Source organism: Erpetoichthys calabaricus, chromosome 2, assembly GCF_900747795.2.
Source record: "Erpetoichthys calabaricus chromosome 2, fErpCal1.3, whole genome shotgun sequence".
NCBI lineage: Eukaryota > Metazoa > Chordata > Cladistia > Polypteriformes > Polypteridae > Erpetoichthys > Erpetoichthys calabaricus.
The window spans coordinates 50,301,695-50,317,485 of record NC_041395.2 but is presented as its reverse complement, the minus strand read 5'-3'; the positions used below and the strand labels follow the sequence as shown (position 1 = coordinate 50,317,485).

General features: G+C 38.7%; 1 protein-coding gene across 1 annotated transcript in view; it reads right to left on the bottom strand.

Annotated features, from left to right (window-relative positions):
* Window positions 1-15,791, bottom strand: part of ric3a (RIC3 acetylcholine receptor chaperone a) — a 39,771-nt gene that overhangs the window by 8,856 nt on the left and 15,124 nt on the right. The window contains exon 5 of the mRNA XM_028793778.2: window positions 5,413-5,558. Within this exon, the coding sequence (XP_028649611.1) occupies window positions 5,413-5,558 (146 nt within the window). The remainder of the gene's footprint in view (window positions 1-5,412; window positions 5,559-15,791) is intronic.

Below are 15,791 nucleotides of genomic sequence, written 5' to 3'. Positions count from 1 at the left end.
CAAGGACCACTTTATTAGATGCAAATTTTTCCATGGACCGGTTGGGGGGCAGTTTTATACACAATTTACACAACATTTCTATTATTATTAAGTTATTAAGCAGTTTGCATACGTTTGCAACCCGAGATTTTTCTTCTTTTTTTGCATATAACAAACACATATGCTTTGCATTTGCCATTCCAACAGATTGCACATCATAAACATTAACACTGCTATCTTTTTTTCATGTCTGCCGTTTCTATAGGAGGGTGACAATGAGTTAAATTCCAATGGATGTTTTTCAAATGTTGACAAGCAATAAGCAAAAGGTATCACTGAAAACCACAGAAAACAAAAACAGCAAAAAAAAAAAAAAAAAACCAGTACGAGGAAAGTTCGAAGAAAGAGATTTTTTTTACAATGTTTCTGTTTGGGGATCGTTGTGCAAACGTCACAACTGAGCTGTGACCACAGATCTAACTGTTCTGTGGATGATTCGCTCAGGCATTTCAAGGTCACTTCATTGTAATGAAAGCATCTGCTGAATGTACTTCGTAGTAACGCGATTTCTATAGACTCGTGTCATATGGGAAACTGTCGGGACCATAAAAATTACTTTGTTGTAATACTCTCTCACCTCTCTCTGCGCCGCTGCAAAGCCCCGCCCACCAAGCGTTCTGAAAAGTCTCAGTGAGTCTCCGTTGCCGGCAGTTCTCTCACGGCCCGGGGGTTGGGGACCCCTGACCTAGAGCAGAAGGTGGCATTGCTCTACCTAATTTTCAATTTTATTATTGGATGGCAAATATACAAGCTATAAAAACCTGTACATTGACACAAAGAGATATTCTCTTCCCTCTTTCCTGCTCCTCAAGTTTCACTCTGGCTGTTGGCCTTCCTCTCTTTCTCTTGGGGGCGTGCTGAACTGAATTTAGTTTGTTAAGTTTGACTTGTTTGCATGGTTTTAATAAATTTAATAAAAAAAAAAGATTCGGGAAATTCATTTTGGAAGAGCAAATCTCATTTGTAGAGTACAATAATGATTTAATGGCTTTGATGTTCTGCCTTTACATTGTTGTCTGAAAGTTACAATCAATGAAAAATGACATCACACATGCATTTATTACAATAAGAAATGTGAAATGTTAAATTAGCTCCATTAACTTGCAGAACTTGTTAATAACCTGTTTAACCAGATTGTGGTATATCATAACAGATGGTAAACTTATTATTCTAAAACACAACAACACAGATGTGCACACTTTAGAAACAAATCAATAGCGTCATTCAATTTGTGCAAGATATGTTGGCCAATGTTATAAAATTCAGTACGTTTTACGACTGAAATCAAGACTGCAAATGACTATTTTACTGCAGTCTTCTCTTTTACTGCTTTACTGTTTGTAATTGTGGTTGTTATACAAATGTAACAACCACAAACATATATGGTTGTTACAGAAACCAATTATATGGATATTACAATTTCAGGGTCTTGAAGGAAGGAGCATTGTAACATAAAACACATGCCTTTGAACAAGCGACCTCTCCAAGCTACTGGAGAGTATAAAAAAAAATGAATAAAGATATGTTGATAGCCCATAATGCACCAACTTAAACTTACACTCAGAAACGGATAATACGTATTTATTTTATATTAACCAAATGATACATAATTAGAGCAACCATTAAGGAGGATACCAGGGAGGCTAAAAAACAGTTGGGAGAGGAATATAGCAGATAAGGTTGAAAGAAGACCTTTCAGTATTTTAGTAGTAAAAGAACAGCCAAGAAGGAGGTCAAGTGCATCAGAAATAGTAAAGGGGAATTAAAAGATACAGACAATGAAATAGCGGATGCCCTAAACTTACATTTTTCTGAGCTGTTTACAAGTGAGCAAGTGGATAACCTCCCAGAGGTAAACACGACTACTAAGGCGGTACTGAGGGATTTGTAAATTGTAGAGGGAGAAGTGCTGCTCAGATTAAATAAGCTGAAATCAAACAAATCACCAGGACCAGATAATATTTACCCTCAAGTTCTTAAGGAGGCTAGTGAGTACATATATAAACCCTTGATACATATTTTTGGGAAGTCACCGTGCACTGGAGAGATTCTGAAGGACTGGAAAATGGCAAATATCCCATTATATAAGAAGGGTGACAGGGCAGATCCAAGCAACTATAGGCCAATAAGCTTAACATGCATCGCAGGAAAACTAATGGAATTATTAAGGATAAGATTGAGCAACACCTGGCAAGAACAGGAGTTATTCTGAACAGTCAGCATGGGTTCAGAAGAGGGAGGTCGTGTTTTACTAACATGCTGGAATTCTATGAGGAGGCAACAAAAGGATACGATTGAAGTGGAGCATATGATATTATTTATCTAGACTTTCAGAAAGCATTTGATAAGGTGCCACATGAGAGGTTGGGCATCAAATTAAAAGAAGTGGGAGTTCAGAGTGATGTTTTTAGATGGGTGCAGACACAGGAAGCAGAGGGTGATAGTGCGAGGGACCTCATTAGAATTGGCCGATGTTAAGAGTGGTGTTCCACAGGGATCAGTGCTAGGGCAGCTGCTATTTTTAATATATACATAAATGATTTAGATAGGAATATAAGTAACAAGCTGGTTAAGTTTGCAGATGATACCAAGATAGGTGGATTAGCAGATAATTTGGAATCCGTTATATCATTACAGAAGGACTTGGATAGCATAAAGGCTTGGGCAGATTTATGGCTGATGAAATTTAAGGTCAGTAAACGTAAAGTATTACACATAGGAAGTAAAAATGTTGGGTTTGAATACACAATGGGCAGTTGGAAAATCGAGAATATACCTTATGAGAAGGATTTAGGAGTCATAGTGGACTCTAAGCTATCGACTTCCCGACAGTGCTCAGAAGCCATTAAGAAGGAAAACAGAATGTTAGATTATATAACACAATGTGTGGAGTACAGTAATCCCTCCTCTATCGCGGGGGTTGCGTTCCAGACCCACCCCCCCCACACGAAAGGTGAAAATCCGCGAAGTACAAACCATATGTTTATATGGTTATTTTTATATTGTCATGCTTGGGTCACAGATTTGCACAGAAACACAGGAGGTTGTAGAGAGACAGGAACTTTATTCAAACACTGCAAACAAACATTTGTCTCTTTTTCAAAAGTTTAAACTGTGCTCCATGACAAGACAGAGATGACAGTTCCGTCTCACAATTAAAAGAATGCAAACATATCTTCCTCTTCAAAGGAGTGCGCGTCAGGAGCAGATAATGTCAGAGAGAGAAAGAAAAGCAAACAAATCAATAGGGCTGTTTGGGCTTTTAAGTATGCGAAGCACCGCCGGACAACGCAGCTGCTAGGAAGGGAGCAATGTAAAGGTAGCCTTTCAGCATTTTTTTAGAGGAGCGTCCGTATCGTCTAGTGGTGCGAACAGCCCCCCCTGCTCACACCCCCTCAGTCAGGAGCACAGAATGTCAGAGAGAGTGAGAGAGAGAGACAGAGAAAAACAAACAATTAAAAATCAATACGTGCCGTTCAAGCTTTTAAGTATGCGAAGCACCATGCAGGAAGCATATCGCTTGACAAAACAGCCACATTTAAGCCCAGCAAGGAAGAGAGCAATGTGAAGGTAATCTTTCAGCGTTTTTTGAGGAGCGGCTGTGTCCTCTAGGGGTGCGAACAGCCCCCATGCTCACAATATATTTGAGGAGTTTTATTTAATAGGTAATACGCGCTCTGGTTGGGTAGCTTCTCAGCCATCTGCCAATAGCGTCCCTTGTATGAAATCAACTGGGCAAACCAACTGAGGAAGCATGTACCAGAAATTAAAAGACCCATTGTTCGCAGAAATCCGTGAACCAGCAAAAAATCCGCGATATATATTTAAATATGCTTACATATAAAATCCGCGATAGAGTGAAGCCGCGAAAGTCGAAGCGCGATATAGCGAGGGATTACTGTACAAGTCCAAGGAGGTTATGCTCTACCTTTATAATGCACTGGTGAGGCCTCATCTTGAGTACTGTGTGCAGTTTTGGTCTCCAGGCTACAAAAAGGACATAGCAGCGCTAGAAAAGGTCCAGAGAAGAGCGGTTAGGCTGATTCCAGGGCTAAAGGGGTTGAATTATGAGTAAAGATTAAAAGAGCTGAGCCTATACAGTTTAAGCAAAACAAGATTAAGAGGTGACATGATTAAAGTGTTTATAATTATGAAGGGAATAAGTACAGTGGATTATTTTAAAATGAGTTTATCAAGAACACAGGGACACAGTTGGAAACTTGTTAAGGGTAAATTTCGCACAAACATTAGGAAATTTTTCTTTACACAAAGAACGACAGGCACTTGGAATAAACTACCAAGTAGTGTGGTAGACAATAAGACTTTAGGGACTTTCAAAACTCGACTTGATTTTTTTTTTTGGAAGAAATAAGTGGATAGGACTGGCAAACTTTGTTGGGCTGAATGGCCTGTTCTCGTCTAGAGAGTGTTCTAATGTTCTAATGATACATTAGGTATTCAATTGACTTTAGCCTCATATAGCCTGAATCCCAGTTGGTGATTTATTAGTTCATAAATTTATATCTGGATGAACATTAATTTTTACCTTGCTACTTCTGTCCTATAGCACTTTAAAATATTCAGTTTGAAATCTATTCCTGAAATATACTAATTTATGTTCAATTACAACTTCTTGACATTAACACAAACATGTAAGCTTTGCTGATGTTACATAATGCAGAGCCTGTCTGGAGATGGAAGTACTGTTTGGCTGAGCTTTGTTTTGGTGGAAAATGGTACCAGGAACAAAGTTTTAGGAGAAATTCAGACCCTCTGCCCTATAAAACAGTTAAAAGAGATAATATTGAATATTTGTATCTATCCAGCTACTTTCTTCCTGGACTGAAGTATTTTACAGCTGCTGGCACATTAAATTATGTAGGGCAAGAACAAGAATTAAAGTTTTATATACCACATGAAGTACAAGGCGTGCTATAATTAATTAATAAAGTCTAACCACTGAGCTATTATAAAAACACCAGTTTATTTTTGTGCAAAATATGTAAAGCTTATGCCATTTAATAACTATAAATAGGTTTTTAATACCTGTTGGTCATTACCTGAAGAAATATGACATAATTATCTATGCTTTAAGAGCACAACGAGAAGCTTACTACTTTAAATGTTCTTTGGCAAACCTAATAGTGATAATTGAAACTTTGTTGAAAATAACTACAGTTTTAAATTATTATTCACTGCTCCTTTTTTTCAAATTCAATGATGACATTCTTTCTTCATCTGCTTATAAAAAGGTGTATTATTTTCAGGAGGAGACACTGCAGCTGTATTCATGTGGCTCTCCCAAGTGAGCCATGTATTCTACCACAAAATATTCTGTTTGGCCCAAATTCATAAATTAATAAAATTGTGTACCATCCCAGTCTTCACTGTAAGATAGTTCTTCTGCCTCTTTTTCAGGTGAATGTCCATCTATTAGGTTTCCATCCTGCATTGCCCGTGTAATTTCATTTAAATGCTGGAGTAGTTTTGCTTCATGTTCTGAGGCAACACTTTTAATTCTAGAGAAAAAAAAAGATATATGCATATTAATGACAAATGAAGTGCAAGGTATTTAGTAGGCACAAAATGATTTTGAAAAAAAAAAAACACTATGTATCAAACCTTACTCTCTTTTGGAACATAATGATAAAAGGATCTTTATAATAACTATGTGCTTGTCTCTGTGGGGAAACTGACAAAATTCCTCCTTTTGTTTTCGGTAAAACAGAGCTGGGTGTATCTGGGTCACATTTTGTTTTAGGCTTTGGAAACATAACTCAAGAGACAAGCTTAAATTATGTTATATCGTCAAACTGAACACATGTATGTTAGTCATTTAAAATAAATCATTTACGAATTTATAGAAAAATAAACTTTATATATGTTTTTAATACAACTGTCATTGTAAGAGAAGTCGAACATGGCTGTGTCTGTTTGCATCTGCAATAAAAGGAACTTAATTCAAGACTAAAAAACTAAAACAAAGTGAGAAAAGAAAACTTTTTTACCTTTTGACCCTTAATCAGTGTCTTGAAACATAATGTTTTAATTTCTTGCTAAAAATAAAAAGAAAGTTAACTTTCACATATATTTTTTTTTCAAGTCTCTTTACTATATTTCTTAATTAAATAAATTAATTTTATTCATGGATGCCCAGGTGAAAATACAAATCCAATGTTTAAACAGTACATAAGTATTTGAAAGTATGTGTATAGGTGACATGAAGCATTGTTTACTAATTTTGAAAGGAAAATTAATAGTAGAGTATTAAAAAGCGTAAAATTTCTATCCACCAATGAAGTGCAAAATAATTAAAATTCTAAGATGGCAACAGCTACTAATCCGACTAATAAACACAACACAATGGTCAAAAAGAGTTACATCTACAGAATGTAAAGACGAGTCCATTGTAAAAAAATATTTTTTTAAATTTATAACAGGAAAATGATTGTAAACCTGGAGCAAAAGAAGTGTGCTCGTAATACTATAACAAAGTAAACATTCTTTTTGCTTGTTCAAAAATAAAATCATTCACACAAATTTGTACTTCTTCATGCATCACTAGCTCTTTAGACACTAAATATTCACTTATAACTTGTACTCCCAATGACCACAATGTCATTTCTCACAAATAGGTTGTGAAATGCTTCTCCAAACAAATACCAGTCAAAATCTTAACTTTCCCATTTAATTGTGTAATAACTATCTATATCTTAGCTTCAGCAAAACAAATAAGCTTTATGAGACTTCACAAAATCCTGAGGCACATACTAATGAAGGCTTACTATTGAATACAATCAGCAATTTTAAGTTTTATGGGGTCAGCATTAGTGATTATCTCTCATGGTTCCTTAGTGACATCCACCTTATTAACAAGATTCAACAGTGTCCACACTTACTGACATGACTGAGAAAAGTAAATCTATCAACTTGATCATAAATATATACACACAGTGGAAAGCATGCTGGATACCTTGGATTCTGCACTGTGGAAGACTGAATGACCCAGCTGCAAACCTCAAACACCCCATAAACAAACAGTTTGCTCCTGTACCATTAAATAAATTACAGTATGTCTGTTAGGGGAATTCTTGTTTACCGCTGGTTTGACTTTGTGTCAAACAAGCTGTTGCTCATGGAGTCCAGAATGAGCAACATTACCTGTATTGTGTCGGAAAGTCAGTTATGGCACTACGGCCATATGGCGCGGTTACCCGAGTGTGATCTGGCTTGCAAGATCCTCACTGTTGAGGACCCGAGCGGCTGGACGAGGCCAAGGGGACAACCATATAACACCTGGCTGCGGTAGATAGATGGTAATTTCTGGATGGTGGGACTGGACTGCTTGTCTGCCTGGGGGTTTGCCAACCAGGATCCCGAGCTGTTTCGCTGTGTGGTACATGCTCACCAACCCGACCCGACTCTGCAAAGCTGAAATAAATGGCACACGCTGTAACTCAACATCTGATGGGTGTCTGTAGTACAAAGCAAATATGTGTATAGGACTGGCAGTACTCAGTAAGATTTGCCAAGTTTTAGATATGGAGATCAATCATAAACTTCAGATCTACAACAAAATTCTCCTTCTAGCTTTTGCTATACATTGTGACTCTCATATAATATACAATTTATTACAGTAATCCCTCGCTATATCGCGCTTCGCCTTTCGCGGCTTCAATATGTAAGCATAAATATATATCGCGGATTTTTCGCTGCTTTGCGGGTTTCTGAGGACAATGGGTCTTTTAATTTCTGGTACATGCTTCCTCAGTTGGTTTGCCCAGTTGATTTCATACAAGGGATGCTATTGGCAGATGGCTGAGAAGCTACCCAGCTTACTTTTCTCTGTCTCTTGCGCTGACTTTCTCTGATCCTGACGTAGGGGGATTGAGCAGGGGGGCTGTTCGCACACCTAGACGATACGGACATTCGTCTAAAAATGCTGAAAGATTATCTTCACGTTGCTATCTTTTGTGCAGCTGTTTCCTGAAACGACATGCTGAACGGTGCTTCGCATACTTTAAAGCACGTATTGATTTTTTTATCTGTCTCTCTCTATCTCTCTCTCTCTCTGCTCCTGACGGAGAGGGTGTGAGCTGCCGCCTTCAACAGCTTTGTGCCGCGGTGCTTCGCATACTTAAAAGCCAAACAGCCCTATTGATTTGTTTGCTCCTTTGAAGAGGAAGATACGTTTGCATTCTTTTAATTGTGAGACTGAACTGTCATCTCTGTCTTGTCATGGAGCACAGTTTAAACTTTTGAAAAAGAGACAAATGTTTGTTTGCAGTGTTTGAATAACGTTCCTGTCTCTCTACAACCTCCTGTGTTTCTGCGCAAATCTGTGACCCAAGCATGACAATATAAAAATAACCATATAAACATATGGTTTCTACTTCGCGGATTTTCTTATTTCGCGGGTGGCTCTGGAACGCAACCCCCGCAATGGAGGAGGGATTACTGTATTTAAGATATTTCAATGATTAAATTAACAAAATGTCTGTTTAATACAATACTCTCTGCAATATTATTTAGTTGGTATTAAATCTGATCTAATTACTTGAGTACACAAGACATTTAACAGGCTAATCAATATTTTAACAGTGTTTTGCCTAATTCAGCATGAAACAGCAGAAGCAAGGAGAGGACCTGTCTTTATTGCCTATCAGGGATTTTTTTTTCCCCCAGAATGTTCTTTTTGGAAAACAGAAAAAGAGTGGGAATTGTTGACTTTCTTAATTCTTTTGAATAACAGAACATTCTGAGGGCTTTTAAAGGCGGTGATCAGCATGAGCTCAAGCGCGTGCAGAAGGAACTCCGAGTCCAGCTCAGGGCGGCGAAGGAGCAGTACAGGAGAAAGCTGGAGCAGAAGTTGCAGAATAACAGCATGAAGGAAGTGTGGGATGGGATGAAGATCATCACTGGCTGCAGCTCGAAGCAGGGTACCACCATCGAGAGAGACGTGAAGAGAGCAAACCAAATGAACAACTTCTTTAACAGGTTTGACCACCCTAATTCACTCTCACCTCGGAGTACTGCACCCTCCACACATCCTTCTGCTGATACCAGCATAGGAGAGACATCCCCACCCATAATTACAACAGCGCAAGGGAGCAGAGAGCTGAGTAGACTTCGTGCCAGCAAAGCAGCAGTTCCAGATGGAGTATCGCCACGACTGCTGAAGGTCTGTGCATCGGAGCTGGGGGGTCCTCTACAGCGCATATTCAACCTGAGCCTGGAACAGGGGAGAGTCCCGAGGCTTTGGAAAACATCTTGCATCACCCCAGTCCCAAAGGTATCACGTCCTAGTGAGCTAAATGACTTCCGGCCTGTTGCTCTGACATCACATGTGATGAAGATCATGGAGAGGCTGCTGCTTCACCACCTGAGGCCACAGGTTCAACACGCCCTCGACCCTCTGCAGTTTGCATATCAGGAGAAGGAGGGAGCGGAGGATGCCATCATCAATATGCTACATCGATCCCTCTCTCACTTGGACAAAGGCAGTGGTGCTGTAAGAATTATGTTTCTAGACTTCTCTAGCTCCTTCAACACAATCCAACCTCTGCTCCTTAGGGACAAGCTGACAGAGATGGGAGTAGATTCATGACTGGTGGCATGGATCGTGGACTATCTTAAACACAGACCTCAGTATGTGCGTCTTGGGAACTGCACATCTGACATTGTGGTCAGCAACACAGGAGCGCCACAAGGGACTGTACTTTCTCCAATCCTGTTCAGCCTATATACATCGGACTTCCAACACAACTCGGAGTCCTGCCACATGCAAAAGTTCGCTGATGACACTGCTATCGTGGGCTGCATCAGGAGTGGGCAGGAGGAGGAGTATAGGGACCTAATCAAGGACTTTGTTAAATGGTGCGACTCAAACCACCTACACCCGAACACCAGCAAAACCAAGGAGCTGGTGGTGGATTTCAGAAGGCCCAGACCCCGCATGGACCCCGTGATCATCAGAGGTGACTGTGTGCAGATGGTGCAGACCTATAAATACCTGGGAGTGCAGCTGGATGTTAAATTAGACTGGACTGCCAATATTGATGCTCTGTGTAAGAAAGGACAGAGCCGGTTATACTTCCTTAGAAGGTTGGCGTCCTTCAACATCTGCAATAAGATGCTGCAGATGTTCTATCAGATGGTTGTGGCGAGCGCCCTCTTCTATGCGGTGGTGTGCTGGGGAGGCAGCATTAAGAAGAAAGACACCTCACGCTGGACAAACTGGTGAGGAAGGAAGGCTCTATTGTTGGCATGGAGCTAGACAGTTTGACATCTGTGGCAGAGCGAAAGGCGCTCAGCAGGCTCCTATCAATTATGGAAAATCCACTGTATCCACTAAACAGTGTCATCTCTAGACAGAAGAGCAGCTTCAGCAACAGACTGCTGTCACTGTCCTGCTCTACTGACAGACTGAGAAGATCGTTCCTCCCCCAAACTATGCGACTCTTCAATTCCACCTCAGGGGGTAAACGTTAACATTACATAAAGTTATTGTCTATTTTTACCTGCATTATTATCAATCTTTAATTTAATATTGTTTTTTTGTATCAGTAAGGTGCTGCTTGATTATGTGAATTTCCCCTTGGGATTAATCATCTATCTATCTATCTATCTATCTATCTATCTATCTATCTATCTATCTATCTATCTATCTATCTATCTATCTATCTATCTATCTAAATGTGTGTCCTTATATGTCTACATGTGTATATTTATTTTTAACCTCTCTTTGAATACAGACCACAAGTCACATGACAAAAGAAAAAAAAACACCCTAAAGCAGTCTTATAGGTATCGGAACAGATCCAAACAGATTTCTAGGAACAAACTGCATCTGCAAATTAAGATGCAGGGATTTTAGCAAAAATCCATGCCTGAATTTCCATTACTGCACATACTTCACAATTTTTCAACTTTTGCAGTTATGCACCAAAAATCTGAAATACTATATTGATAGAGATATTCCAGGCTAACACCAAGAATCACTTAAAAAAAAAAAAAAACTCCTAAAAACCCACTTTTATAATTTATCTTTTATATAGCTACATTTTAGTTGTACTCCTAATAAAGTAAACATGCACAAAATTATCATATTCTGCAGGGATCTGCAATCATTAATTGTCTCTACTTTTGTCTACTTTCTCTTCCGGATCCTGTGTGGTGGCACTTTGTGCTACAATCACCCGATTGAGGCACTGTGCATCCACTTGTGATACTTGAATAAAGGGCATGTATCCCAGCTATCCACAAGACCTACTGCTTGCAAACCCTCTGGGACAAAGCCTAAAAATAACGAGGAATGACTTAAGGACATCTATGTTAGACAGAATGTACTGTTGAGCCTGGGTAGTCCTTTTGGCCTTGGGACCCCTGCAGATTTATTTTCATTTCTGCAGCATAGCTGTATTTTTTTTTCTGTCCACCTGGCCATTTGATCTATTATCAGACACATCTTTAGAGACTTAGAATACAATATTATATATCAGACTCTACTTTTCTACTAATTAAAACATCTGTGTTAAGTACAATAAGCTTGTATTGACATATTACCCTACGTTCTTGTCTATAAGCCGGACTCATGTATAAGCCGGAGACCAAAAATCATACGAATTTTTAAAATAAAATCGTTTCATAGATAAGCCGGACTCATGGATAAGCCGAACGTACTATAACCTATAACTAATAGAAGGGAGGGAGGTCAGTGGTCTCACTCGCACCCATTTAATTTCTTTAAAGGGGGAGAGAGTGTGAGATATTGGCGTCTCTCTCACTCCCCACATGGCGCGGTTGGAGCGGCCAGAGCGCGTTCTTTCTGCTCTGGGCGTCGCCGAGTCAACACGCGTGCGTAGCGGTCATTTAAATTGTGATTTTTATATGTAAGCATATTTAAATATATATCACGGATTTCTGCGGACAATGAGTCTTTTAATTTCTGGTACATGCTTCCTCAGTTGGTTTGCCCAGTTGATTTCATACAAGGGACGCTATTGGCAGATGGCTGAGAAGCTAGATTGCTTACTTTTCTCTTTCTCTTGCGCTGACTATCTGTGATCCTGACGTATGGGGATTGAGCAGGGGGGCTGTTCGCACACCTAGACGATACGGACGCTCGTCTAAAAATGCTGAAAGATTATCTTCACGTTGCTATCTTTTGTAAAGCTGATTCCTGAAAAGACATGCTGCACAGTGCTTCGCATACTTAAAAGCTCGAAGGGCACGTATTGATTTTTGACTGAAAAACAAACTCTGTCTCTCTCTGTCTGTCTGTCTCTCTCTCTCTCTTCCTGCTCCTGACGGAGGGGGTGTGAGCTGCCGCCTTCAACAGCTTTGTGCCGCGGTGCTTCGCATATCTAAAAGCCAAACAGCACCACTGATTTGTTTGCTAGAGATTGTTTTCTCTATCTATGTGACATTCTGTGCTCCTGACACACACACCTTTGAAGAGGAAGATATGTTTGCACTCTTTTAATTGTGAGACAGAACTGTCATCTCTGTCTTGTCATGGAGCACAGTTTAAACTTTTGAAAAAGAGACAAATGTTTGTTTGCAGTGTTTGAATAACGTTCCTGTCTCTCTACAACCTCCTGTGTTTCTGCGCAAATCTGTGACCCAAGCATGACAATATAAAAATAACCATATAAACATATGGTTTCTACTTCGCAGATTTTCTAATTTCGCGGGTGGCTCTGGAATGCAACCCCCGCGATGGAGGAGGGATTACTGTATAAGCCGGACTTATGTATAAGCCGATATTCTATTTTTTCATTTTCACAACTTTTTTCCTTAGATAAGCCGCGGCTTATAGACAAGAACTTAGGGTAATTTTAAATTCCTGATTCATTATTATTCTTGCCTAATTTAACTTGTTTTTCTTTTCTTTGACATCTTGTAAAGCACTTTGAGCTTCATTATGTGTATGAAGATGTTCTATAGAAATAAATGTTGTTGGTATTTAAAATATAAGACACCACTTCCTTTACTTTTACTTGAGGATTCAGTCTGACACATGCCTCAGATAGAAAAACCATCTAGGGTTATGTCATTTTACCATTGCCTTAAAAGTCATAGAAACAAACACATTTTGAAATTCTCCATCAACTGAACACTGGCCAGACAAATGAAGAAACAGGTGTTTTGTTATATAATCATTTCCTAACAAGTCCACTTTCTGTCATGTTTCCCAAAAGTAATGTTTGTGTGTTATTATGTATGTATCTTACGGTTTGTCTGGGGTAAGGTAACATTAGATAGTAAAAACCTTTAATGAAGAATTAGGAAGCTATACAGATTGGTGGAACACATTACTGTTCAATTAACCCTTTAAGCTCTGCCTCAATTTTGTCAGTTTTCTGTTATTTTGATTTAACTGGCCACAAATTCGTTGTACTTAATATACATGTTCTGTAAATCAAAATGAAGCACACAAATTCCTCTTTCAGAATATTTCCACACAAAGATGATATTAAGCATAGTAAGCTGCAAACTTCAATTAAGTTTTTACCAAAAAAAAAAAAAACATTCTAAATGTTATTCTTACTGGCATAAATGTTGGAATAAGCTTCCAAACACCATAAAAGTGATGCACAATGTATCAGAAATAACCAAAATGGGGTCTGAAATGTTTATAGTTATGTCTATTTTTATGAATTTCAAGTAGAGGAAAAACATTGATTCTTTGTTGAGCTTTTTCTGTGTTCAAATAAGTGACTACATTATGAACGTGCTTTATCAAAAGCACAAGTTCTAGATGTCCAAATGAAGGCCAAGCATTGCTGTTTCAGAATCTATACATCTGAAGAAAGGAACTATGTTGTAAATAGAAATTACAGCACAATAAACATTAAAACTCCAACTATACGTACATTATACCAAAAATGCATTCTGAATGTTACTTTTCTAGTCATGAGTGTTGGAATATACTTCCAAACACCACAAAAACAGCACAGAATACATGTCCAAATGGCTGGGAGCAACTAGGGAAAAAAAGGTATGAAATGCTAGCAAATAATCTATGGAGTTTCTGTCACCACCTTTTCTGTTTTCATATAAATTAGCATATCATGAAATTTGCCTTTCTGAAAAGCACATATTCAACATGTGTAAGTGAAGGCCAGACCTGTTCTTTCAGAAATATATATCTGAAGTAGGAATTATACTGCATGCCCAAGTTATAGCACAAACAATTGTAAAATTTAAAACCGTCTTTAGAAAGAGAAAAAAAAAGCATTTCCCAAAATATAGCATCATTATGATTTATGATTTTTCTTGCCGAGGAATAAGTTCAGTAATATTTCACACGAAAAAAATAATGAATGCCCAGGGATGAGAGAACAATACACAGCAAACATGTTCAAATGTGCAAAACCCAATTTCACCCTCCCAATCACAAAAATATTTACAAAGAATGTAACTATTGTGGTGTACGGCAGGGGCCCTTGCCCTGCTGGGACACCTCTCTACTGGAAGGACCAAGGGAGAGACCTTATCTAGGACATTATCTCCCCCAGAACACTACAGGGCAGCCCTGAGCATGGAAGCTCAACCCTGCTGGGGAGCGTGGACAACTGCTGAGTCCTTGGTTGCAGCACTTCCGCCACACCTGGAAGCGCTGCTGGAAGAAGGTCATCAAGCACCTGGAGAACTTCCAGGTGCAGTATAAAAGGAGCCAGCAGCCATTACTCCATGAGCCAGAGTCTGGATGAGGTGGACAAAGCTTGCTGGAGGAGTGGAGGCGAAGAGAGAGAAGAAAAAGAAGAAAAGTGTGTCTGGTGCTCTGTATTGTGCTGTAAAGGTGGGAAACATGGCGTGGAAAAAAAGCGTGTGTGCTGAACTTGTGTCCTGCATCTGTCTGTGTCAGGTTTGGGCAGCAGGAGTGTCCTCTGCAGGCCACACTATTTACAATTCAAAATAATGTTTTATGAAACTGATGAATGTATATTGTGTATACACACACACTGTACATTATCAATCCATCCATTTAAATATATAGTCCCCTCCAAAATTACTGGTACACGTGGTAAAAATGAGTGAAAAGGGTTGTAAAAAAAGCGTCTTTTGGTGAATCAAGCACTGAAAAATTGAAAAAATTACAGAAAACATGTAAATGTATTTTAAGCCAAGATTATTTGTGCCCAAGAAATTCATATTAACAAACTATAACTGAAGAGTTTTTATTTATATCTGACTTTCAGTTAATCAGAATATGTAGAAACTTTCAAGCAGTAATTCCTGTTTCACTGGGGTAGAAATATGAGTTGACACAGTGGACAAATTCCCTTAATCATTCATCGACATGGAAAATAACACAATTTAAATGAGAGGAAAATGTGTTGACCTTCATAAGTCAAGGAAAGGTATACAAAAAATTGTTGTTCACTTGAAAATACCCTATGGTTAGAGAAATAGTTAAAATGAGAACTGTTACCGTCTTGCCTGGAAGAGGACCCAAGTTTCTTATGTCCCCACACATACTGAGAAAGATGGTGAGAAAGATTAAAAAATAAATAACCAAAGGTCAGTGTTTGGAGAAATACAGAAAAAGTTAGCATCTTTGGGTCACCAAGTCAGGTCATCAGTAAGATAACAAGGGGGAAAAAAGTCTTGATGACATACAGTGTTGAATGGCATGAAGGGGAAGATAGATGAAATGCTGCTCTAGAGGACAAAATAAAGGAGCAAAAGTAGAAAAAAAAACAGACCAAAGGAACAATAGAATGAAGGTCGCAATATATTCAATA